This window comes from Ictidomys tridecemlineatus, chromosome 6 (genome assembly GCF_052094955.1).
Source record: "Ictidomys tridecemlineatus isolate mIctTri1 chromosome 6, mIctTri1.hap1, whole genome shotgun sequence".
NCBI classification, from domain to species: Eukaryota; Metazoa; Chordata; class Mammalia; order Rodentia; family Sciuridae; genus Ictidomys; species Ictidomys tridecemlineatus.
In genome coordinates this window covers 175294645-175321497 of record NC_135482.1, presented here as the reverse complement: position 1 = coordinate 175321497, position 26853 = coordinate 175294645, and the positions used below count along the sequence as shown (strand labels likewise).

Sequence of the window (26853 nt, the reverse complement as noted above, 5' to 3'; positions counted from 1 at the left end):
TATATGCAAATATTCTAAAATCTGAAAAAAAAATTCAAAACATTTTTTTCTGATTCAAAGTATTTCCAATAAGGGATATTTAACCTGTATGAATTATCTGTTTTGTACTGTAGAGTTTGTAAAATATTTTCATGTATATTAATTTGCTGAATAGCCATACCACTCTCATTTCTCATTTGCAGATAACTTACCTATCCTCTACACTCAAAAGATTATTAAGTAATATTGCTTCATTTGAGTGTGGCTCAAATGAAGCAATATTACATAAAAGTATTATGTAAACTCAAAAGTTTTTTGCAAAAACCGTAAAGTGCACATTATCCATCCCCTTTTTAAGGGAGTCATTGGTTGCGTTCAATCTCCAAAGTTATGTATAGATATAATGCAAATAGAAGGGTTGTGTTTTGTTAGTATAAAAGTTAATTTTTAAAAACTGGACTCCAGCTGGGTGCACTAGCGCACACCTGTAATCCCAGTGTCTCAGGAGGCTGAGGCAGAAGGATCTCGAGTTAAACCCAGCTTCTGCAACTTAGCAAGACCCTGTCTCTAATAAAATATACTCTTTTTTAAAAAAAGGGCTGGGGATATGGCTTGGTGGTTAAGTGTCCCCTGGGTTCAATCCTGGGTACAAAAAAAAAACCCAAAAAACTGGATTCCAAACACCTTAAGAATATTAACTATTTTAACATAGTGAGATAATACTCAAGAGATATTAACTTTTCTAAATACCGTTAAGCATCTGTCCATGGTATTAATCATGCATTCAGAAAAAAATATTTTTGGAGCACATACTATGGATATACTGGCTAAAGAACAGATAGGTCTCTGACAATATGAAGCTGATACTCCAAGAGGAAGGCAAACAAACCAGCAAAGACACCCTGTGGGAAAACGCTATAAGGAAAACAGCAGCTCTCCAAAGTAGGGAACCTTGAGGAGGCGACCAGAGCAAGCAAGCCCTCTGCAAAGCCCTCAGAGGTCTCACCTGCACTGAGACCTTAAGCCAGAAATGCAGAATAGGAGGTAGAATGTTCTAAGCAGTAGAAAAAAACAATATGTACAGATACCTCAAGCCAGAAAAGAGAGAAAAAAAAAAACTTGGCATATTTGAGGAAGAGAAGGCAAACAATTAAAGACAAAGAACTACCTTTTCCAAAGTCATAAATCTTTTCTTTGAAACAAAGAAGAAAATTATCCTCCATAAGAATCAGAGTTTGGATAAACACTAAAAAACAATTTAAGGCAAAGGCAAACTTATTTAAGTAAAATATAAAAAGTTGTATTCAATTCCTCAAATTGCTATCTTTAAATTCACTCAGCTTAATTCATTCTTTTCAATGAACATAAAAGCAAACTTCAAACACTGTACAATGCTCAAATGCTTTAGGGAAGGAGAATCAAAGTCACTTTTTGAAATAAGATGAAAATCCTCAGAAGAAAAAGATGTCATTAGTGAATATTAGTGGCACTATTCTGATTAGCTAATGAAATAATGTTCAGAATCACAAAAGAAGAAATGCAAATAAGGCTTCCTCAATTTATTCAAGAGAATTAATTCCCATTCTGAGTGATTAGGTCTAACCTAAGAGAAAACAGTAATTTTAGAAACTTTTTAAAGATAAAAAGTGCATAATGTTATTTTGTTATAAATTTTGTGACATTATCTCATTTACTTTACAGACAATATGAATAAATACCAACTGTTTTAATTACCTCTCAATAATCATAAGCAACAAGGTCATTCAGCAATTACATATTTTACTTTTTAATTGTTAACTAAGTCTGTATGCTAGCTTCCAAATGTTATCAAAGAAAGCAAATCTAGAAAAGAAAATCATGGTAACACCATGAAAGCCTGATAAAAACTCCTATTATTCACACAAAGAAACCATATAATATACAGAGATATATACCAACTTTGCAATGAAAAACAATGACAAAATTTTGGTTTTGAGGCTCTAGGCCAAATTTTGCATATGAGGGGAGATAGACTAATACTCTTCCAACAATTACAAATACAGATGCATGCACACTCTTTTCCAAGAGCTTTAACAGGCTCAAAATATATGGCTGAATAAGATATACATGTTCCACACTCTCTTAACACATGGGCCAGTGGGAGAGACTAGAACGTTATAAAAGTGGCTCAGGTGAGCTGTTGTCTAGAAATAGATATGTAAGGGACACTAAAGTACCACTAGAATGTGTGGTAGCAGGCAATTGGAGTTCCAAAACTGAACAGTATAGAGATTTTAAACAGAATCAATAAATCTTATTATCTATATTTAAACGTCTTCTGCTTCAGAAAAATCATAAAGTAAGAGGAATTATAATTCCAAAACTGGGGAAATGTTTTGTCTAGTTATTTTTAGAATACATAGTTGCAAGTAGAAACGAATTAGTAAGGCATCTGTTTCTCTATGGAAATGCTCTAAGAAAATCAGTTTACTCCTTTTCCATTAAAAACATGTTGAGTAAACATTCAAAGAATATCATCATTAGATTCCCAGTGGATATGATTTGGCCTAACCCTGTCAATCCAGTATGACTAAGTACTTACTACAACAGAACTCCTGTGTCACTGGGGCACATAATATCCTAAGAAATCCCTTATGAAAGGGACTCCTAAACTGAGACTTCAAATAGGAGTTAGTCAAGCAGGAAGTAGGAGGAATTAGCTCTTATAATAAATCTACTTCAAATTTCCCAGATCCTCTAAGACTGGATGCTACAAAATAATAAATGGGGCTGGGGATATAGCTCAGTTGGTGGAGTGCTTTCCTTGCATACACAAGGCCCTGGGTTCAATCCCCAGCATCACAAAACAAATAAACAAATAAATGAATGAATGAAAGAAAATAAATGGCCATGAATTACCAATTTACCCATGTATCAAAGATAGTCACACCAAAATTACTTAACCCAAGGTAGACATTTGTTAATTAACTTCATGAGGGCCAGAAGACACAGAATATGAACAACCCATTTTTTAAAAAAATTATTTTTGTTTAAAATCCTTATTTTACTTTTGCTATTTTTAATGCCACTTTATGTCCAAATATATACTATTTTTGCAGTCCAGAATCATGGAACAAAACTTCAGGCAACGTTACTGATACTTAAGGAAATTTTTCGGGTGACATACCAAATTGGCTACAAAAAAATCTACCTTGAAGTTATTAGATGAATTTCCATACCCTATGTCATTTACAGGGGGAATGAACAGATTCTAATCTCAAGAGAAAAACATGCAATGCGGATGTCTAGGAGAACATTCTTATTGCAATGAAGGAACTGAACTCATGCATTCCTATCTTAGTTTTATCTTCTGGGACTATGTCAATTTATGAACAGTTTAATAATCTATACATTTCCAAAGTAAATAAATTTCTTACCCTTCAATATCTGCCAAATAATGACTTTCTACATGGAACCATCATAAACATCATTTATCACACATAATGCCTTTAGCATCTATTAGGTATCTGCTCAGGGACATTGATACTTCTCCCTAAACTTTCAGCATGCTATGCTAGGGATTCTGCCAGCTTTATTGGATCCTCCCCCCACCCCTACCCCCACTGTCAGCAGACCCTGACTTGGAAGAAATGATACATAAATGAAAGTATGTTAACTGTGGGGTAGTCTGTAATACACTACAATTGCATTAGTATTTTGAAAAGCATTTGTTATTATTATTATTAGTTACTTTGTGTAAAGTCCCTTATTTCCTCTCAAAGCAATTTGAGAAAGCAAGTGAATAAATTGATTAGATTACATAATATAACCATGGAGCTTAGAATATTTAATTTTGGAATCAACAGTTTTTATAATAGAATAGCTTTTATCATAGAAGTTTACTGTTGTGATTATCCAAAGCAAATCTCTAACTATAGGCTTAGACTATTTAAATTCTTTATCTAAAATACCAGCAAATGTGTCTAAAATAAGAGAAAATATACTCTATATATTGAACTCTGGAAACCATCTAGTAGTTAAGTTTATAAATTTGGTTTTAAGAATTTATGTAATATTTTTGCTGTTTGGAGAACTTTGTTATTTCCTTTGTCTTGGCTAAACTGTACAGGGCAGAGATTACTGTATGAATAAGCACTAGGTAAATTGAGAGTTATCCCTCATATCTTGATCCAAGATGTGGAACATAAGCTATCTTGGCTGTATCCAACCATCCCTTAAAGACAAAAACCATGGCAGTGCTACTTTGCTGTTATTGTCTGAGGGGTAATCTGTAATTCGACTCTAAAAGCAGAATGTTATCATAGATAATTAAAAAAAAAAAACCTTCCAATCAGTGGAAAATCAATGTTAAAATCAAGTTCGCTGAACCAAATATATACATATAAATTCATATGCACATGTGCATAGGCACATATAAAATTGTGCCTAGAGTCAACTTCTATCTACTTCAATCCCAAACTGAGGCAGGGTTCTGAAAGATGGAGAGTAGAGCGGAGTGAATGGCAACCCAATACAAACAAATGTTTTCTCTACAAGCCAAGGATCCAAAAGATTTGATGTTTCAAACTTTTTTTTAAAATTCAGTTCAGTTATGGAAAATAACTCATTCTAGCTTGAACTATTGGCAGAAGTTTATTTTTAAGATTGAATGCAACTTAACTGCCAGTTTATCAAATTGGTGCAGCTCATTCAGAAATTTTATTTTAGGTCCCTATCTCACATCCTTAGAACAAAACATATTATGTGCAAATACTCTGGCCTAGAAGCTGCATCACACCTGCATTTAGCTCTGTGTTCACCTTTAACTACATCAAGGAGCAAAAACAAGAAGTTCAGAAGCAAAAAAAAAAAAAGTTAAAAATAAGAAAAGTCATACACTACCACTCACAAGCTTTTTAATTCATGATCAACAAGTCTAAATTTAGACTGAGGAAAAAAAAGAAAATATCACACACATCCTTTTCAGTCAGGATGAGAAAGTTAATATCTGTAAAGCCTTCAAACCACAGGAATTCAGAAACACTTAACATCAATTATTTAAATAACTCCTATTCTCTTAGAGAGCAAAGGAAAAAGAGAACTGTTTAGATCACTTGACCAGAAGTATAAATACTATTTTATTTTCTTCCTTTTCCTTTAATAAAAAAAGGAAGACAGAAAACTAATGATTTCTCAAATAAAGCCAATCAATTACCTGAAGGAGATTTCTTTGTTCAAGAACTATTTCTAAAGTGTAGATATCCCTTTTTTAGAGTTTTTTAAAAAATTATACGGTATTTAAAAAGTTCTTATTTCACAATGTATGCTACATATGTGTGCGTGCTCAACACTGGTGGCCAATGTACAACACTTTGATAGCTAAAAAAGACTTTTTACCTCTTTTAGTGTAAAAATGAACACTGGAGACCGCTAAGATAATCTTACCTCAGAATTAAGAGAATGTTCCTATGCTTCTTCCTTTTCAATGTTCACAAGACAAACATATTTGAAATACTGAATTTTCAAAGCCTTCATTTCCAATTGCTAAAGGACAGCATAAAAATCTGTCTTTATATGTTTTATATCTCTATGTTTGATAATATTAGGTAACCACTGCAATAAGAACACTATGGTTCTTTTTAAAATCAACCACTATATATTATCTTAGAATATATATCTAGAAATATTTATGAATAAAATATGATTAGTGAAATTTATTTCAGTATAATTTAGGAGGAACACACATGGCAGACAGGGATACAGATAAAACACTATTGGCTATGAGCTCACAGCTGCTGAAGCTGGGCATGGACACATGGGGGTTCCACTATAATATTCTCTCTACTTCTATATGTTTGACATTTTTCATAAAAATTAACTGTTTACAAAATCCCCTCAGTGACTTTTTGAATGGTAAAGTCTCAAAGATGGATTCAAATCCCATATAAAGATGGTCATTTAGCTTTGGGTTAGAAAATGATAAATACGCAATGTAAGATGGAGGTGAAAGGCCAAGTAAGATTTGCTGATATAAACATACCAGATGTCTTGAATACAGAAACAAGGTCACAGAGTTCAAAGGCAACAGCCACCTGTGAATCCAAGATTTGGCCAAGTCCATAAAATGAGGAAGTTGTTACAAATGATTCTTCTACCAATCCATGGGGTCTGAAGACTTGATATAATAAAACAGTTATTTTCTGTAACTATCTGTATCCTGATAATTATAATTATTCATAGTGAATTAAAATACTAGAACATTGCAACATGTGTAGATTTCCTTCTTATGAGTATTTAAAAAAAAAAAGTATTCTTGCACCATAAAGGCCACCTTTTTTTTTTAAAGGAAAAATTAGAAGAGAACCAGATTAGCATTTTAGAAAGAATCCAAGGATGCTCCCTCTCCCCTAAAGAATTAATAACAACATTCATTAATGTCAAAGAGTGGGTTAAAAGACCTGAGAACTTTGTTCGAAGGAATAACTCAAGGCTATTAATCTCTTTTGCTACTCTCTACTCCCTCTTCTTTTCTTTTTTTCCTACTCCCTCTACTTTTTAATAGACAATTCTAAGGATAAAATCACTTCAGAAATACAAAAGGTTCTACAAATAAATTTTACAGAATAATTTACAATGTTTAGATAAGCTTAATAATGTCTCTTAACTCACAGTAATTCCACGCATGGCATTTTATTGCTTTTCTGGAAAGAAGCTTTTCAAATCAAGTCCCTAGTGACAATAGTATGTTAGTGACCTGAGAAAGACATGTACCAGAGATGAGGAGAATCTCAGTCAGAGGTCCTCAGCTGCTTTACAGTAATGTGAACTCTAGGTTTAGAATAAGCCTCAAATTCCTTGTGATTAGGGAGTTTTTCACTCATGGGCACTCATGGGTCCTATAATTTGAAATGGTATTAAACATTTTAAAATATTATGTCAAGACCCCCCACCATGAATTATTTTCCATTCTACTTTTGTTCCTTCATTCTAAAGAACTATGAACATTGTTCAAATCAATAAATTAATTTCTGCCCATTATACACAACATTAAACTGAACCAAACACTAAAGATATTTCAGTTGATCCTTTAGCTTATTTACAATTATTAAACGAATGATGTCTTTTGCTCTCTAAGTTTACAGCATGCATATATGAAATGCCTCATATCTAATACATGAGTATTTAAGAGCATGCTACACCTTCCTAGAATTCTAGAGATGTTGCACGGTCACACAATAGGCTCTGGAAATAGAATGCTCTGCCAATTGCCAGCAAATTGCTTAAAAATCTTCAAGTTTCAGCTTTCTTATCTGTAAAATGGGGATGATAATATCTAGCTCATAGCATTGCAGGGAATTTTATTACTATGTGTGAAGCACTTAGAACAGGGCTCACTTGGGCAATGAATACATGCTAACTAAATCATATTTAATTATTGAAAATAACACAAAACAAGAAGGCTTACTAACTTAGGCACCAAAAGGATCCATTATAAAAGACTATGAAATCTGAACAGTGTTTTCATGTATTTATAATTTAACTTGGGTCTGGGCATGTGGCTCCGTCATAGCGCGCTTGCCAAGCATGTTCAAGGCTATGGATTCTAACCCTTAGCACCACAAAGACAACAACAACATTTCTTTAATTTATTTGCAGACTATTTATCTGTTGGATTACACGAAATCCATCAGCGAAAATTCATCCTTATGACATTGTATGTGTTTGTTTTATTAAACTAAATGCATCATAGAGAAAAAATGAAATACCTTCCTTGTGACTTACCAAAGCAGTACACAGGACTAAATTTGTATTTACTGTTTATAACTCTACTATGTCATCTCATAATAATCACAGTTCTTAAGTAACTAATCAAATTGCTCATGAAACCAGATGCAATGTCTTTTGCAGCCATTCTGCAAAAGTTAATTGGTAGCTCTAACTTTAAAACCTCTGAAGTCAGACTGAGCTATATACTGCTTTGCAGACACTAAGGTCTATCTGGCCATGAAGATACTCTCCTTTCCAAAATAAAATTCTAACTTTCTCAGTTGAGTTTTCTAACATTCTCTGTGTGTACCATTTATTCCACAGATAGCAACATTTAGCATGCCAATAAAAACCTTTTACTTGTAATACAAGGTCATATAAAAATTTTTGCTTTAATCTTATAAGGTTTATGATGTTCCACCGATACATAATCTGAATGATCTAATTGCATATAAATCCCTAAAATAGAAATGGTGATGAACAGTGTTTCTCAAGGAAGTCAGACAAAATTAAGAATTATTTTATAAGTAGTTACCCGGTGATTTCAACGGGCCTTTTCATGCATTCAGTTAAATTATTTGAACTACAAGATACATGCTCTCTTTCAAAGATACATGCTCTCTTTCAAAGCTTTTGAGAAAGCACTGATGTTCATAATTCTGGTATAATTAACAATACAATACCATCAATAAAATATTATCTTGGTTAAAGATACCTAGCAGGCAAAGTAGCTTATAAACAAACTGTCAAATACTAAGTTCAGTAAATAAATTTTACACAAATGTGATTTTTGAAAAATAAACTGTAGGTATAAAATTTGTAAATCATATATTTAAAAATGTTTTTTCTTAATATTTACTTTTTGGCAGGTGGAAGGGGAATAAATAACATACATATATAATTTAAAGCATAAGGTCTTTGAAAACAATCTTGTGTTCTATAGATTTTTATATAGCTACCACACATGTATTTTCAAGATATTGCCAAGCACTATCTGGAGGGGAGAAAGATTACAAAAGGTAAATGCTTTTGTAAAATCAAACAGATAATCAAACTCCTTTTTATTCTACAGAATTAGAGTAGTCTAGTTTAGGTGAGTGTTATTTTATTATACTTTCATTTTAGTAGAATTACTGAACTAAAATTACAGAAAATATTTATAGTCACTAAAACACTCATTAGACTATAGAATCCCCAGAAAGAGTGCTGCATTTTTAAAAAGAGACATGGTACAGATAAAGTATGTGAAAAAGAATCCAGCTTCATCTTTTAGGAAAAGAATGAAGACTAAAGGCTTTTGCTTGTTTGTTTAATGAATGAAGATAAACTGTCCTATAAAAGGACAGTTAAATTTGATTTTGAAGATTTCCCCAAGTTAAATATTTCAAAATAAACCATCCAACTATACACAAATATACTCAGATATACATCACACAGAAAAGGTCCAAAGTGTAGAGAGGAAAACATTAACAGTGTGTGTATATACATACATATACATACATACAAATATGTACATATATATAATATATATATACACTCACATATTAGTACTTTTTAAAAAAATGTTTTATTTTTAATAATCCTGTTGTTTTCCTAATTAGTTATAAAACCAGAATAAAATAAGATAATAAACTTAGATTTTAAAATGCAGACAGATAAAATGAATACAGTATGGCAAAAAAAAAAAAAAAAAAAAAAAAAGGCAAAATGGGACAAGACACATAAACACTTTCCTTTAGGAACTACCCAGGCAAGGCGGTGTAGGTAACTAGTAGAGAGTGCTTGCCTGGAACGGACTGGTTCAATTCCCAGGACAACAAAATAAGGAAAAATAGGAACTAACTGATCAAGTATACTGAGAGATCACAGAAAGGATAAACATGCATTTTACTATGGAGGATAAGTTCATATATCTAAACTACTTCATAATGCATAATTTGATTATGGTTCCCTTTAAATAGTTTAATTTTAAAAATATTAAATTTTTAGTGTATTTTATTATTTATCAAATCTATATAAATTATTATAAATAAGTAATGTACTGTTATTTTGTATTAAGTTATTTTAAAAATAATAAATTTTAAGATAAGGAGGGTCAAATTAGGAAAGTTACTCTTCTAGCTAAAATTAAAAATATAATATATATTTGGGGCTAGGGATGTGGCTCAAGCGGTAGCGCGCTTGCCTGGCATGCATGCGGTCCGGGTTCGATCCTCAGCACCACATACAAACAAAGTTGTGTCCGCTGAAAACTAAAAAATAAATATTAAAATTCTCATATTCTCTCTCTCTAATATATATATATATATGTATATGTACAATATATAGCCATACACATTCTAGCTATCTTTTCAAGTAGAGTAGAAGTGGATTACTATGTTCTTGTCTATAATGCCAATGTATCAATTGGGAACACCTTCATTTTATACCTGTGGTTCTCTCTGATTTCTCAGGTAATTGTATCTTGTGAGAGTTATACAACTTTCACTTGGGAAGCAAGAAAAGGGTCTTGCAATTTCAGAGTAGACTGTTGTCCCTTTTGTCCATCTTGGGATGGCCACTTGAATTACTTCAGAAGCAGGAAGACTGTTTTAGTGGTTCTAAGAAATTAGATACATAAGCATTTCTTTCAGAAATGACTCAAATGTTGGCATAATTCACAAAACAAAAATACAAGAATAAGCTTACATCTGCACTCTGTATTACATATAACCCTGCAAGTGAACACAGAATAAAGATTAGTTAGAAAAATATCTTTCCAGTTCTTTATTTTTCTTGGCTGTCTGTCCAGTCCCAAAGGAGTAAGGCTGATAATACTTTGGGGAATAAAAGAGCCTTTTGCTTGCTTCCTATGCCACATGGGAATCAAACAGCACCTCTGAAAGGCAAGCTGTTCCAATTTTTAGTAAAACTGTACTTCTCTTGGTATGGAGAATTTAATAAGAAATAATGTCTCTAAGTAAACTCTGCATATAAGCATGAACTGAATGGTCATTACTGAATCAATAACATTACTATTAGGTAAAAGAGAAATACACCTGTGTTAAGTTAAAAAGGATCAATTTCAAAACAAAAAGTACTACTAATGCTTATCTAGATTATATATAGTAGCTAAGCAAAATAGTTTGACAATTAAAAAGTGATGAAGGTACACAGAGACACAAAAATTGAAAAATTAATACTTCAAAACAGAAGACACACTAAATCTTTCTATATCTAGGAGGCCAACATGGACAATGAAGAATTGTATTTAAAACACTCTTTTGACCAAATTGAAATATTTGGCAATGTTTTAAAAGCCATATAGCCTTCACTGAAATTATACACAATATGGATTTTAGTCCTTTTCTTTTCCCTGAACCATCTGTGGTTGCTGACCTCCCTGCCTCCTTGAGTTCCTCCTTGTATGGCTTTCTCTGACAATTCAACCTTTTTTTCCTGTGTTGCTATAACTGTTCCTTTTCTCACTATTTTTTTTTTTTTAAATCCCTCTGTCCCAAACAGAGCCACTGTACTTTTGGGCTATACTCTCTTCCTTAGTGAATTCATCTACGTCATACTGATATTTTTTTCTTCAATTGAACAACCATACTCCTATCAGCTCTTTCTCCCTTCCTAATGGCTAATTTCACATTCTTACCGAAATTAAGGAGAGGTCAAAGCCAACCCGGATTCCTCTACTACTCACTCTTTTAGTAATTACGGGTTTGATTATGTGTCTTTCTATTTCATAGTAAACTAAAATCAGAAAAGTTAAAAGAAAAGCTAATGACAGCATAATGACAGAAACAAAAAATGGATGAGACATCAAAAGGGAAAAAAAAGCAGAAAAATCACTAAAAGTAAAACCCAAAGTTTAGCAATATGGGATCATTTGTAATACAAGTCCCCTCTCTGTCCCACTCCCCCCCAAAAAAGAACGAAAAAGAGAAAAGTTTAGAGAATGATTATATAAATCACACAAATGCCATGTAGTTATTTTCATTAAAATTAAATATCATTAATTCAGTTCCTCAGTCATACTAGTCATATTACAAGTCTTTGAAGCCATTGGCAGCTTGTGGCTACCTTACTGCACAATACACAAGAACACTTCAATCACTGCACACAGTTTTACTGGACAGTGTTACAAGGCTAATTCACCATCCTTTGAATATTCCCTATGTATCAAGTACTGTGCTAGGTACAGATGAGGCTTCTCTCTGCCCTCAAAGAGCACATAGCTAGTAAAGTGGAAAAAACAGACAAAAATAATTTATAATTGCTAAGATAGAGATAATATTTATGAGACTACAATTGATTCTGCATCCCTACACTGAATTCCAGATCACTTAGCTAAGATTTTAGTTCCTTTATCTAGCTTCTGAAACCTCCCTTTCTGCAGACTTGGCTGTATTCATTTCATTTAGCATTGTGATGATACAGCAACTGATGCAGAGACTCATCTACTACCTAGAAACCCAGACCATCAGAACCAAAGATGCTGACACCCAAACAAGATTTCTGTCCCTCTGAAGTTGGTGCTCTACACCGCTAACAACTCCTGAAGGAAAAAGCCATCCTGCCACTCTGGCTATTATTCCCTGGTCCCTCCCAGGAAAATACCTTTGCCTGAACCATTACTCTTGGTTTAGAGCTCCCAGCATGTGCAAGTCATAAGACAATACCAAGGAATTAACACTGAAGTTGAGGACAAATCTCAAGCACAATGGAACGAGGAGAGAGAAAAGTCAGATAATGAGATCTGTTTCCAAAAGACAAATGAGGGAAAAGGAACGAAGGTACATAATGGTAGATGAATAAAGAGGAAAGAAATCTAGAAGGAAACCTATGGAAGGTAGTAGAAAAAAAGATGGGGAAATGAGAGGAAAATAAGTGGTCCAATTATTGACACAATCTATCCAGCACATTGGCACCCAAAAAAAATGTTTGTTGCCCAAATTCAGTGAGGAAGATGAGACTACTTTAGATCACACAAAAGGACAGAAAGCAAAACCCACTAGCAACACAAAAATGTCAAGGATTGGTAGAATAAACAGAAATTGAATAGAAACAAACAGTGAAATGAGACAATAGTCACTACTATCTAGAATACTATTCCAAGGCCAGCTGCAGGCCTGCTCCCTATTTCCTTCAAATCCTTGCACAAATGTGAACATCTTAGTAGGCTCTTCTCTGGTTGCACCATTTAAAGCTACACAACACAGGCATACTCTTTAGACTCCCTCTGTAGCACTTACCATCATCTAATATAATACATATTTATCTTGTTTACTTTGTTTAATGTCTGTATCCCTATTATTTAAAAGTAAGAGGTATTGGGGGAGGGTCCTCTTTCATTCATCACAATACAACAAAAGTTAAAAAAGTGCTTTGCGTGTGGGAGGTACTCAACACACACTTGGTGACTGAGTCAAAAATGGAGAAAAAGGAAAAGTAGAATTATTATATGTAGACTAATACATATAAATTATATCTAACATGGAAATTATTTTAATTTTTTTGAGACCTAAAATTTAAAATGTGCATAACTAAACAATTCTTTAAATATAAAAGGCTCAAAAGATGTTTTCTTCAAACACAAATAATATATTTTAACACATAAAATTAATTATAACAGGTCTTTCTGCTTACAGTCAAAAAGTAATGAAAGAGGGCTGAGGATATAGCTCAGTTGGTACATGCTTACCTTGCATGCACAAGGCCCTGAGTTCAATCTCCAGCACCACAAAATAATAATAATAATAATAATAATAATAATAATAATGATCAATAGCTTGATTAATCACTCACAATACTTGACAGTCACACAAGAAATCACCACCTCAAGGATTTAAGTCTTATTAAAAGCACCAAATCTCAGATAACACTTTCTTAACTTCCATTACAAATTTCTAGTTTCTTTTCTTTGGGGTATTATTAAGGATTAAACAAAGGCAAGAAGCTAAAGTTGAAATATCAGAATATTACTATAAGCATAATCATTTCCTTCAAGATGTAATAATGAGGATCTAACAAAGAAAGTAAAGGACGGTTGAAAGATTAGAAAAGTAAAAATAAAGAAGCACAGAAATGCCCACCTAGTTAGCTGGCTTCAGGAAAATTAACAACATCATTAAGCTTCACTTACCTCATCAGTAAGCAGTTAACAAACTAGCACCTACGTACCTCATAGGCTTATTCTGAGAGTTTTTTGGAGGATTAAGTCTGTTTTAAGTAATGAGCTTAGCACAGTGCCTATTAGTCATTTACTCCTTTAATCCACAAATATTTATAAGAGCCTACTATACAAAAATCACCTTCCAAAGAGGCCAAAGGAAAATATACACCTACCCTCCTGCAAAGGAGGAATGAATTACAAAGTGTAATAAGTGCTACGGAGGCCAATAAGGTCCTGAGACAGAAACCAAGGAAATTAGGTCAATCAGCTTTAGATATGGTCAGGAAAAGTAGTTGCACAGAAAAGCTAAGAAGGCAGTGTCCATACATAAAGGGTATATAAGCACACTGATAAGTGCCCTAGGCCAAGGGGCTGGTGTGTTCAAAGGCTCAGTCCAGCTGTGGGGAAGAGCCTGCAGCTTGTCTGAGGATCTGAGAGGAACTTAGTATAACAGAAGCATAATAAGTCAAATGGGATGAGATCATAGAGACAGGTAAGAGCCAAATTATGCAGAAGTCTGAAGAGTGGTAAGGATCTGTGATTTCATTCATGGGAATTTATTCTTCAATGGCAACACTCAAGATACTTTTGGAAAAAGTATTAGAGGAACATGGATGGAAGTAGAAGTATTAGTTCCAAGACTAACGCAGTAGTCCAGGAAAGACAAGGTGCTTGCGCTGGAATAGGTGGTACTATGGAGATAAAGAAAAGTGGACACACTTTTCAGATATACTTTGATATACTTTTTAATTGATTAAAAATGATCAATGGAAAGGAAAAGTTAAAAAGGACAGAGGTGGAAGTAGAAAAAATAGTGAGATCATTAATTAAACCCAAATATTGTAATACATTCATGTAAACCCAAATAATAGTATTTTAATGTAAAACAACAGAGATTATCAGATTTAGTTAAAAAAAAAAAAACACCAACTATGTGATGCTTAAAGAGACTCTTCTTAAGACCAAAGAAAGATTTAAAGGAAAAGGGTAGAAAGAGAAAAAGTGATAAAAATAATGAAAGGACCACTCTAGTAGGAAGATATAACAATAATAAATTTATTTGTAGCTTACCCTCAAAGGATGTTACACAAAATTTGAGAGAACTAAAAGAACACGTAGACAAGTCCTCACAGCTGGAAATTTTAATGTGGTTTCTCAGCTGAGTGAAGAAAAAGACAAAGTCAGCAGCAGGCTAAAGGCATAGCTCAGCTCAGGGTAGAGGGCTTGCCTCGGGGCATGATGCCTTAGGTTGACACACAGCACTGCAAAGGATGCTTTTATAGTCAGTAACCACATAGTAGACTGAACATAATAAACTTGATGTAATTGATGTATATAGCAAATCACACTCAATTTTCTAAAAATGACCATACAGGGAGGAGTCAGCAAATGTACTCACAATTTATATCACAGGATAAATGGTCCCAGACAATAACATTAATCTAGATATCAATAATAAAAGCATAGCTACAAATCCCCAAGTGCTTAAACATTAAGCAGTATATTTCTAAATAACCCATGGGTCAAAAAAGAAACCACACAGAAATTTTTAAAACTTTGAATTAAATGATAATAAAAATAATACATATTGTTGGACACATGAGATCTAGGTAAAGTTTAATTTAGAAGGAAATTTCCTATACCTAAATGTAATCATTAAGAAAATAAAAGAATCCAGTATTTCAAGGCACATGCTTGTAGTCCTAGGTACTGGGAGGCAATTCAGAGCCAGCCTGGGCATCAGGGTGAGATGGGGAAAGGGGCAGGGAGCAGTGAGTAAAGTAAGAAAGAAAGAAGAGGGAAAGGGGGGAAGAAAAAGGCTGATAATTAATGACTGAAGTACCCATCTCAACAAACTTGAAAAAGAACATCAAATTAAATTTTAAAAAGAAGACATAAAGGTAAAGGCAGAAACCAAAAGAAAGTAACTTTTAAATCTAAAAATTGGCTCTTTGAAAAGATGGGAAAAAAAGATGCACAAATTACCAGCAAGCAGAGTTTGAAACAAAACAGCAGGTGTCATAGAGACTCTGAGATAAAAATGATAAAAGGATACTGTGGAAAACTTAAGTCAACTCAGAAAAATTATATGAAATGGGAAAACCCTTAAAAAAGTAAAATTTGTCAAGTCTGACAAAGAAATAGAAAATGTGAATAGTTCTGTATACATTAAAGAAATAGAATCAATGGTTTCCACAAGAAAATCCCAGATGGCTCCACCAGTAAAATTTTTTAAGCATTTATGGGTAATAAAATCAATGTTCAACTCTTCCAGAGAATTAAACATTCCCCAGCTCCTTTTAAGAGGTCAGTGTAACCTTAATACCTTAATCTGCCGAAGATTTTACAAGAAATTAAATTGCTAGTCAATCTTTTCCATGAACAAAAATGCAAATATTTTAAATGAAGCATAATCTAGCATAGTAAAAGGATAATGCATAATGAAAAGGCCAGGTTTATCCAGAAAGTCCAGGATGCTTTAAAATTAGGAAACATATAGCCTCCCTCCACCCACCTCATCACCAAAAATTAACATATATATTTTTGGCACAGCAACTACATTCCTAAGAATTTATCCTAAGAGAATAATCCGACAAGGCACAGGGATATGTCTAAGTATATCCATTATACAATTGTTTGTAACAGCTTTTAAATGGTTGCTTTTGTTTAAATCTGTGTCCCAAAATTCACGTTGGAAACTCAATCCCTAATGTAGCAGGACCTTCTAGAAGCAATAGTTCACGGAGGCACTAATGAACCAAGGTCATTATCAAAGAGTAGGTAAGTTACAGCTCCCTATTCCTCTCACTCAGCTTCCTACTCTTTTTCCTCCCTCTTGTCTCCTTTACCCTGTGGGTGGTTCTCTGTTATAGCATCAGAAAAGGGACTAAGACAATGCTCATGAATATGGAATTAGCATATATATTTCTACCAGAATCATTTCAAAATTATAAGGTGGTTCTGTACTTGTTTGTATGGGTAAAGTTTTTTTTTACAATCTTTTCATTTATTAAATGAAAAGAGCATGAATATTTCTAAGGCAAAATCAATACATTTATACTAAAGAAAGCATATATCGTGAGAACATTTTGTACAGACACAAGGAACTGCCATTTTAATGTAAGTACAAGATAGAATGCCAGACTTCAATAATTTTCTTAAACTCTAGTCATTAAAAAAAAAAAATCTAGTCAGAAAATCACCTGTAGACAACAGACCATTAAAAAAACTATCAATTTGAATCAATCAATAGATAATCTCCATGATATAAGCAGTTAAGTATGAAGAAAAAATAAAATGCCCCAAAGTATGAACTCCTTTGCAAAGTCATTTGTTACACATTGTTACATATATAAAACATTCAAAGAGCCCAGGTTTCAGGAAAAACCAATTATGTAACGAATATGTACAAAAAGTTCCAGCAAGTTTAAAGGAATCTCCTTTTAATTTTAGCAATTAGTAAGAAAACCAACCTTTACTAAAATTACCATCTAAAGGTGACATGGTATAGTATAAGGTACATAAAATGAGTTTCTTCTCTACTACTGCTAGCTCAAAGTAATCAGCAATGACTGCCTACAGTAAGGAGTTTGGAGGGAATCAGAAGCATTCTACATAGGAAAATGTGCTTGAGGGATTTAGCAATGTTTGTTGTCAGGTATACCAGCAGGGAAGGGTGGGCAGAATGTTTATCACTATGTTATGAGAACCAAACTCCTACCCTAACTAAATTTTTTCCTAGTTATGAAGCCTCAAATAAGTTCCTTACCCTCTCTGAACCTAGTTGGGAGAAAATAAAATATATATATATATATATATATATATATATATATATATATATATATATATATATACACACACACACACTCTTGATACAAATCAGAATATAATGTCTGATTGATAGATACAAAAAAGGCCAACAAAAGACCAACAGGTAACAAAAGTTTCTCCTAAGGCCACACTACAACTTCAAAATTAACAATCTTCTTTTCTGACTGATTACCACTTTTCAATATTGATTTACCCAGTTCCCATAATTTCTCCTGTCTCCTAAACAAAGACTGTTGAGAGACTAAATTACTAACCCACCTTTACTTCAAACCAGAACTCCACTTTCCCTAGTCTCTAATTTAAAGCATTCAGCAAGGACCAAACTCTAGAACTCCTCCCCTCTCCTCTGAGACTCTGCAGGGTTCCCCCCCCCCCCCCCCCCCGTAATGGCTCTCCCTAGCTGGAAATCACTAAAATCACTACACCTAAGCTGGTGGTCTTCACCAGGTGGGTATTAGCAGTTTCTATACTTATGCAGGGTCACTCTGAGAATTAAATAAAATACTATCATTTAGAAAATGCCAAACACTTACCTGGTAAATAGCAAGTACACAAGAAACATTAATTCTCTCCTTTATTAGATCAAAGTAAAGCTATCAAAAGGCAATTTTATATTTTGAATCATCTACCTAGTGGTTCACTATCTAGAATCTTATATTTCCCTGGGCATAGTGACATATTTCTGTAGTCTCAGCTATTCAGGGTTAGGGCGGAGGTTGAAGCCAGATGATGGCTAGAGGCCAGCAGTTGAAGGCCAGTTTGAGCAACAAAGTGAGATCCTGTCTCCAAAAAAAAAAAAAAAAAAAGACAATCTGAGGAACTGGTAGAGCCTGTGCTTAGTATGCACAAGGCCCAGGGTTCAAACTCTAGCATCAAACACACACACACACACACAAAAAAAAAAAAAAAAAAAAACAATAACACCTTATCTCTGCAAAACTCTGTTAAGAGCCAGAAAATAAAGCCCCCACATAAAAAGAACTCTAAGCAACCAAAATAAATATGAGCAACTCCATAAAATAGAGACCCTGCTACTATGCTATAGGGCCTTTTACTTCAGTACTCCTAAAAATCCTACTCAGACATCATTTACTTTTTTAACACATACTTTAAAGAACACTAGTTTCTACACCCATTTGCAAATCAGGATCAACAACTATAAATAGAGAAGGATAGGCAGGCATACTGACCACGGAAACAAATAACGGCTCAAGGCAAAAGCTACAAATATCAAACAAAAAGTTAAAATGCTCAGAAATCTGAAAGTCACTAAATTTAGAAGCCACATTTTTAGATTGACTATCCCACTTATAAAATAAATGAGTGCATACCTCCACCATATGTGTATTCATTTATAAATCATATATTTCATATGCATTCTATAAAACTTATACTAAAACAAATTAAAAGAAGTTTTAATTTCATATTATTTAAATTAACTATTTTAAATATAAATTTGTTTAAATCTTGCCATCAAAAAAATTATTACTATTAATGTATTAAATGAAAGCACTATTACTGAATATGCCTCTTTATTTAAAACAAAAACAAAAACTTGTTTTTCTTAGTTTGTGAAGTTCTATTTTGACACTGGTTTTAAGAGCTGTTATCCTAAGTCATAAATGAAAATCCTAGCTCACAAAGATGTACAGATCCATATAAAAGAATTGTTTACTAGCTTACTAAATCATACTACTTTTCCATTCTATCAAAGTCATCTATCTGATACGTTACTAAAATTTTATTTGTACAGATTGTCTATTTTTTTGTGAACTAAATAAATGTTTCACTTTTTGTGTGTGCAATTCCAATAAATGGGTCCAAATCCTCTTCAAGGAGGATTTTCAATAAATTGGAAATAACCAAACATGCTGTCAAAATGTCCTCTCCAAAACATTACTTTCTTCTGAAAAGCAGACACTTTCTCATTTAGGGTTAAAGTATCAGTACTGCCTTTAAAGAGACAACTTGGTATTTGTTTTCTCAAAAATAGCTGCTTGGAAAACACACTAATTATAGCCTCTTCTTATGACAGAACAGATCAACATGTAGAACTATCCTTTTTTTTAAGAATTATAATTTTTTGTCATAAAAATGTCTGAATTCATATTTGAGTTCTACAACTCAAGTTCTTTGACAGGAAACTTCTCTTTGCCATCTCAATACTAAATATTATAGATTCTTTCTTTTAAAAATATTTTTTAAATAACTACATAATAGAAAAATTGCAAACACTTAAACTCATGATGCTGCTATTGAACCCTATGTTTCAGAATTCCCACTCTTCTCTCAGCAAACCACACTCACTGTGACCACCTGAATGTGGATCTAGGAAAATCTCAGAGCGTCCATATTAATTCAAAAGTTTACCTTCACCCTGGGCCACAGGGGCACTAAATAAATAAACAGAAGTTCTGATATTTTTATTCTCATACCTCAATTAACATGCCTCCTCTCTGAGTGCTGAGAGCATCAGTTATAACTTAATGAATACTACATTAAATAGACAGGTATGCAATAAACACTAATTGAGCAGAATTAAATATTATTCAAACGATGGCTCTCAGTCACCAAAAAAGAGCTAAACCATATATGGCACATTCTATTTAAACAATTTAGATAGTAATCTGAAATTGTTAAGGTAAAGCTATTTCAAAACATAATCTTCATGTGTTCAGAAAATTCACTGATTCAGAATGACTTATTACCCAAGGTGTCCACATCACTATCCATTCCACTTCATTTTACCCCCAGAATAAGAGAAATTAAAGATCAAAGAGGATATTTCAGAGTGGATACATCAGTCACCTAAACACACTGTTTCATATTATGAAAACCAGGAGAGTCATCAGTATTTTATCACTAACTTAAAATAACTTCAAGCTCTAATATTAAAATTATTTTTCACATTCAAATTGATAATAGAAGCAGTCATCATATACTTGATCGTTTCTAAAAACACAGAACAATATTTCTTCTTCCATAACAAAGACAATAACACTTATGAGTCAACAGAGTCACTCAATAGTTTTTAAATGTATACTGGTTTAGAAAAAAAATGGAAAATATAACAAAAGATACTTATGTCCATATAAATTTGATACCAATGTAAGAAGAATGCCAAAAACATCGAAGTAAAATGACTGACAGGAAGGAAAGTTCACTATGGGCTAGAATAAACTAAACTATTTCACAGATGAGAGGACATGAGCTGGGTTAGAATTCAGAACTGGAAAGGAGAAGAGCTGAAGGAAACAATTTGTTTATTCAATTAAAAAAAATAATCTAGCTGTGATGGCGAATACCTGTAATCCCAGTGGCTGGGGAGGCTGAGGCAGGATGATCATGAGTTCAAAGGCAGCCACAGCAAAATTGAGGGCCTTAGCAACTCACTGAGACCCTGTCTCTATAAATAAAATACAAAATAGGACTGGGGATGTGGCTCAGTGGTCCAATTCCCCTCAGTTCAATCCCCAGTACTCTGCACCCCTCCCCCCCCAAAAAAAACTTCTAATTCAAAACATCAACTGTAAGGCATATTCAAGTAAAGCAACTTAGAGAAGCATTCAATTAGAAATATATTACTGATTAAGACGTTCATCTAGTCACACACACATTTGCAAACAGTGCTTTAACTACCCATTAGCTTCATAAAATCTTCCAACTTAAGACTTGAAAATAAAGACTACAGTAGAAGAAAAATAAAAAGGAGCTGAAGAGAAAAATCATTTGTCATCAGATCTCAATGTACTTCTCTCAATGTTAGAATTTTTATTTTCTCTGGATTTTATGCAGCATGGCATTCTCCCCTGGTATGCAGAACATATTACTTTATTTTTTAATATTTGTTTTTTAGTTTTTTAGGTGGACACAATATCTTTATTTTATTTTTATGTGGTGCTGAGAATCGAACCCGGGGCCTCATGCATACTAGGCAAGCACGCTACCACTTGAGCCACATCCCCAGCCCAGGACATATTACTTTAACCCAGAAAAGTGACAGAAGTTCACTCTGAAAGGAAATTCATTTTAGTAATTTCCTGTCCACAAGAGGGCTCCAATATTTCTTCCATGAATGAAATAGAATTAAAATTACAATGAAAATAGTCTAATTAAAGCACATAAAACATACTAAAAATTTTTTTTTAATTGTCATTATCTCATTTAACCCCAGACTACAAATTGTTACATCTGCATTAATTATTTTTAAAGACTCAAGGGTTTTAACTGTTTTATCAACTACAGTGTTTCAAATACAAGCAATGCTTTGCTATTGTCCTCAGTTTCTTTCCTAGGTAGAGTTTTTAATGAAATAGATATTATAAAGTATAATTTTAGTCCAAAGCCTTCAACAGTACCCCAAATGTTTTATAAGCCACTTTTCTAAATACAAGAATGTATCTCTTGATAACTTTCCCACTCCAGAAAGCAAAATTACTGCCTTACCTACCCATTCTTAGGCCTTACTACTAACACCAATGACCATTGTCTTCTTACAGAAAACTTACAATTGCTAACATAAATCATGATATACTTATAAGCAATGAATAATGCCCATCATATACTATGACGTTGGCTGGAAAAAATAAAGGAAATGAATCATTTAAATATAAAATATTGTAATGATACTATTCAGATATTTTCAAATTTCTTACATATGCTACCACATTAAAATGTTAGGAAATGTAGTTCAAACTCAATCATTCTTAGAAAAAGAAAAACCAGCACTTCATGTAAACACACTTATAATATTTATAGGACATAACAGAATGTTGATTGGAAGAGTACCAATGCAAATTATTTTTTTAGTAGTACTACAAATCCACTTACTACAGGGCCACTATCCTCTTCAAACAACTGACTTAATATGAATTATAAAAAGTGAGACTCCTAATGATAAACACAAAAAGTAAATGCTTAAAACAATTTTAAACATGAGCTCCACTTACAAAACAAAAACAGATGTTAAAAAAAAAATCAATTTTAAAGTAACAACCACAGTCAGAAAAGAATAACAAAATATCAACTGAAATTACTGTAGCTCAAAAAAAGAATTAATGCTAATGAAAACAGGACAGGGGTTATAATTTCACTGCCCCACCCCGGCTCCTGGATAGGATTTCCTATGGAGCTGATGAGCACCATTAAAATATAAAAGAGCATAACATTTGCTTTGAAATAACACATTGGAGCTGTCAATTCATGGAAAGCATAACATTTTACTGCACCAAGCAAAAAATGTATATATTCATACTTGCAAGGTTAGAGGATTGCAACAGCACACAGATCCTAATCGATTTAGTTATGTTGTAAGGGAAATATTAGTTTGTGGAAAGATGTAGGAGTGGTGAGACCAGCTTTTCAAATTCAGAGTGGTTAACTGTTCTCACTTTAAGTCATGACGTGTATTCAATTGTCAATTATTGGTAAGAAGAATTGAACAAATATGAAGCATTTAATCAACAATTTTTAACCAATTTTATTATATTTCAAAAAGTTGGGAATTCTAAGCATATATCCAATGAAGGCACTTCTTAAGCAAAGATGAAAATAAGTAACATCAAATGAAGGTTTAAAAGACTTGCACAAAGAAAAACATCTTAATTTCCAACAAGTTGAACCTGAGATACAAAAAATACCTAACAATCTAACCTGTTCATACCTCAGTACATCAGAGCATCACTGGGGCATTATATGTTTATTACATAATACTGCTTTGCCCTTGCATATCACCTTTAATCAAGTGATCTCAAAGCACCACAGAATCATCAAGGCCTTAACATACAGTCTAAAACAGATAAGTAGTTATATTTTATAATCGAAGCTATTAATAAAACCTTGCCCCTATTCCCTAGGCCCCTGATCCCAACATTATCTTCCAATCCCTCCCTCTCTCTGACTTAGAAACACCATTCCCCAAATCATCTCAATTTGTCACTGATGCTACGCACATTCCAGCTTTTCATTATCATTGGGCCTAAAGAAAGTAGTGGCTCTGTTTAATGACACAAATTTATTGCATTACAACTTCAGTGACAGAATAAATGGTACTTAGGTGAACATATCTTGCCTAGTACATGAAGATATAAAATGGAGGCTTTAGAGAGAGCAAATCTTTGCCAGAGGCGATGAGCCCACAGAATCACTCATCAAACAGGGGAAACAGCATTTCCAAGCACTGTCTAGAGACCTCTCTAGGCAACTTCAAGAGCAGTGTAGAGCAAACCATGTCAGCCACTCTTACCAGGCAGGAGACTATTCTCAAGTGTGCACACCAGGAGGGAAGGAAAAAATAAAAGGACAATGCATGAGTTTTAAGACTCAGGAAGGAAGTGTAAGGCTGCCCTATGGCCACCCCAGAGACAGAACACTGTGGTTGCTTTGCATTTATAAAGCATATTAGAAGTGAAATCAAATATAAGCAAAATGTCTTTAAACCAAGGTCAAAATACATCATTTAGAGTACATTTTTCTTATTTTAAAATTTATAAATGTGGTGTCGTCCTACAGAAATTTTTAACATTTTAAAATTTAATCATCAACAAAGTTTAATTCTGTTTTTTTTCCACTGGAATGCAGGAACACTCACATGTCAACTTAACACATGTGAACACCATTACATTAACTTCAATTCTTTCATCAATAGGATTATTCGTCTTCCTGTTAATTGCATTAGGACTGTCCTTAGCACTGCAAAGTGTAATTTCACACTCCCACAAACCCACCTCGCAGCCCGGAAAAGCTACACAGTAACTGTAGTCAAGACTCAAAACCTTCACCTTTATAAACCAAAACAAAAGCGCAATAAACAAGAGTACTTTTGTTTCAAGTTCTCAATACTCAGTAGTCAAGGCTCAAGAACATGTTTTAAAATATCCGTCACTATAAAGCTCTAGAATACTCATTTAAAAGTACTGATACACAGCCTAGATTTGAGAAAATTCCCAAACAACTTAAAATGTTTTTGTTCACCAAGACCCTCAAAAGAGCTCACAGCAATATACTAGTACACTTTTTTCAAGAGATCCCTGCTGTTGAAAAATATCAGTTATGTCCCTACGCATTATCATGTGTGTCACTGAGCAAGATTCTCATTCCCTCGTCTACCTGGGTTTCCAGTGCGGACGCCTGTCCTCAGCTCTGCCCACTGTCACTGACGTTTGCAGAAGCGTTAAAATACAAGTGTTGGGAGGCTTCTAGCAAACAGGGAGATGTATTCTCCACTTCAAGCCCCTGCTACATTTCCCTATTTCTCCGCTGTCCTCAATGACTTAGAAAAGAGCCAAGATGAGAAAACCTATTAAAAACAGTACTTTCTAAAAGGAGGAAACCAGAAGCTGCAACTTCTCCAAACCGGCTTTTCGACAGTCCCCAGCAAACCTCTGCCCCACGCCTGCGTCCTTTCTGATTAAATAAGATTGGCAACCACAATTAAATCAGAGTGTCATAACATGGTTCACTTACCATATCCGCCGGGACATTACTGGACATCTTGCCGTTTGAGATATACCCAGATATTTACGCAGAAAACAAACACAAAAGAACACAAGTCTTCAAGCTACAGAAATAAACCTTCACAATTTTGCTTGGTTCGTGATGTGCTTTCCAAAAAAACAAACAAAAAGTATTAAAAAGAAGTTATTTTGGAGCCAAAGTGCCGTTCTGGCCAAGATTCTGGAGCGAAGAGGAACAATCCCCAGGAGCTGTGTGGCCAGAGCCAGAGGAAACTCTCAGGACAACAGCGGCAGCCCCCGTCGTCGTCGTCGTCGTCGTCTCCGTCGTCAGCAGCAGCAGCAACCCCAGGACCGGCCGCGCCAGGTGGACCGAGCCGAGTGACACACGGACATGGAGCGGGGTGGGAGGGGGTTAAATCCTCCTTCCTCCTTTCCAGCCCCAGCAATGATTCACACTCGCTCCCGAGTCAAGTCCTCATTAAGCAGGAGAAAAATGCCCCGGCTCGAGTGTTCATAGATAACTATGTGGCTACACATCGACGCGTGAGCAGCGAGTGCCCGGAGCCGTGGTCGGGCGCCGGCAGAGCACCCTCGCCGGAGCCGCGCGCAGGAGACGGCTCAACTCGCGCCGCCGGGGCGGAGAGCCGGACCGCGGAAACCCGCGCTCAAGGGCATTTAACTAGTTGGAAGCCAAAGCGAAAGCCGGGGGCGGTGACCCGGGGCGCGGGGCGACGATCGCCGGACGTTCGAAGCGAGCAGGACCCCTCACGGCCTCTCCGGGCTCAGGCCGCAGACACCTCCGGACAGCAGCGGAGATCGGGGCGCATCGTCTCCGGCTCCTCGGGGTTCCTCCGCTGCCTCCGCCTCCCCCGCCGCCGCCTCCCCCGTCTCCGCCTTCCCCTCCCCTCGCGAGCTCCCGCGACGCCGACTTCGGCGGGTCCCCGGAAGCGGCCGGGTCCTCCCTCTTCTCAGCCCAGGAATGGTTCCCTCTCAGAGTTTTCTGTCTCCTCCTCCTCCTCCTCCTCCACTTTTCAGTTCCACACGCCGCAGCCGCCTGTCATCGCCTCTCAAATCAACATGGCGGCAGCAGCGGCGGCGGCGGCGGCGGCTGCCTAAGCGCGAGTAGGGGACACGGGGAGAGCGCCCCCCTCCTCCCGAGCCCGCAGCCGCCGCCCCCCCCACCTTCACTCCCTTCCCCCGCGGACACCAAGTGCGTCACTACGGAGACCACCCTCGAGCATCATGGGAAGTGTAGTCTACGCGGGTGGGGGGGAAGGGGCCCCCTACGCGGCCTCGCTGGCTCCAAAACCACGCCCCCTAGCAACAGTTGCTGGAAAAGGAAAGCTCCCTTTCCTTGCTTGAGCTCATCTACTGCTCAGAGTTAGGAGATACCTGCTGTCAGGAGTACTGTGATCGTGCGAATTGCTGGGGGAAGATAATTCTGCACGGAGAAATCCCCTTTTGCACAATATGCACTCAGAGTTAAAACATGGTGTTATCTCCAAAGAGAAGCATTCATTTTAATTACAGCACTCTCTCCACATCCTGCAATCTCAAACCATTTTGTAGAGTGATTTCATCTAGGTCTCTTCAACATTGCATTTTGAAGAGCAGAAGCAATCATTGATTTCCAATAAGGTCATAGAAGTTCAACAGGAACAAGGATCTCATTAAGCAGTGAGA

The 26853-nt window shown here is 35.1% G+C and overlaps 1 protein-coding gene across 1 annotated transcript in view; it reads right to left on the bottom strand.

The window, feature by feature from the left end:
* Positions 1-26026, bottom strand: part of Ubl3 (ubiquitin like 3) — a 60408-nt gene extending 34382 nt beyond the window's left edge. Inside the window, exon 1 of the mRNA XM_005317067.4 lies at positions 25181-26026. Coding sequence (XP_005317124.1) covers positions 25181-25207 — 27 coding nt within the window. The 5' untranslated portion in view covers positions 25208-26026. The remainder of the gene's footprint in view (positions 1-25180) is intronic.
* Between the last annotated feature and the right edge of the window lie 827 nt (positions 26027-26853).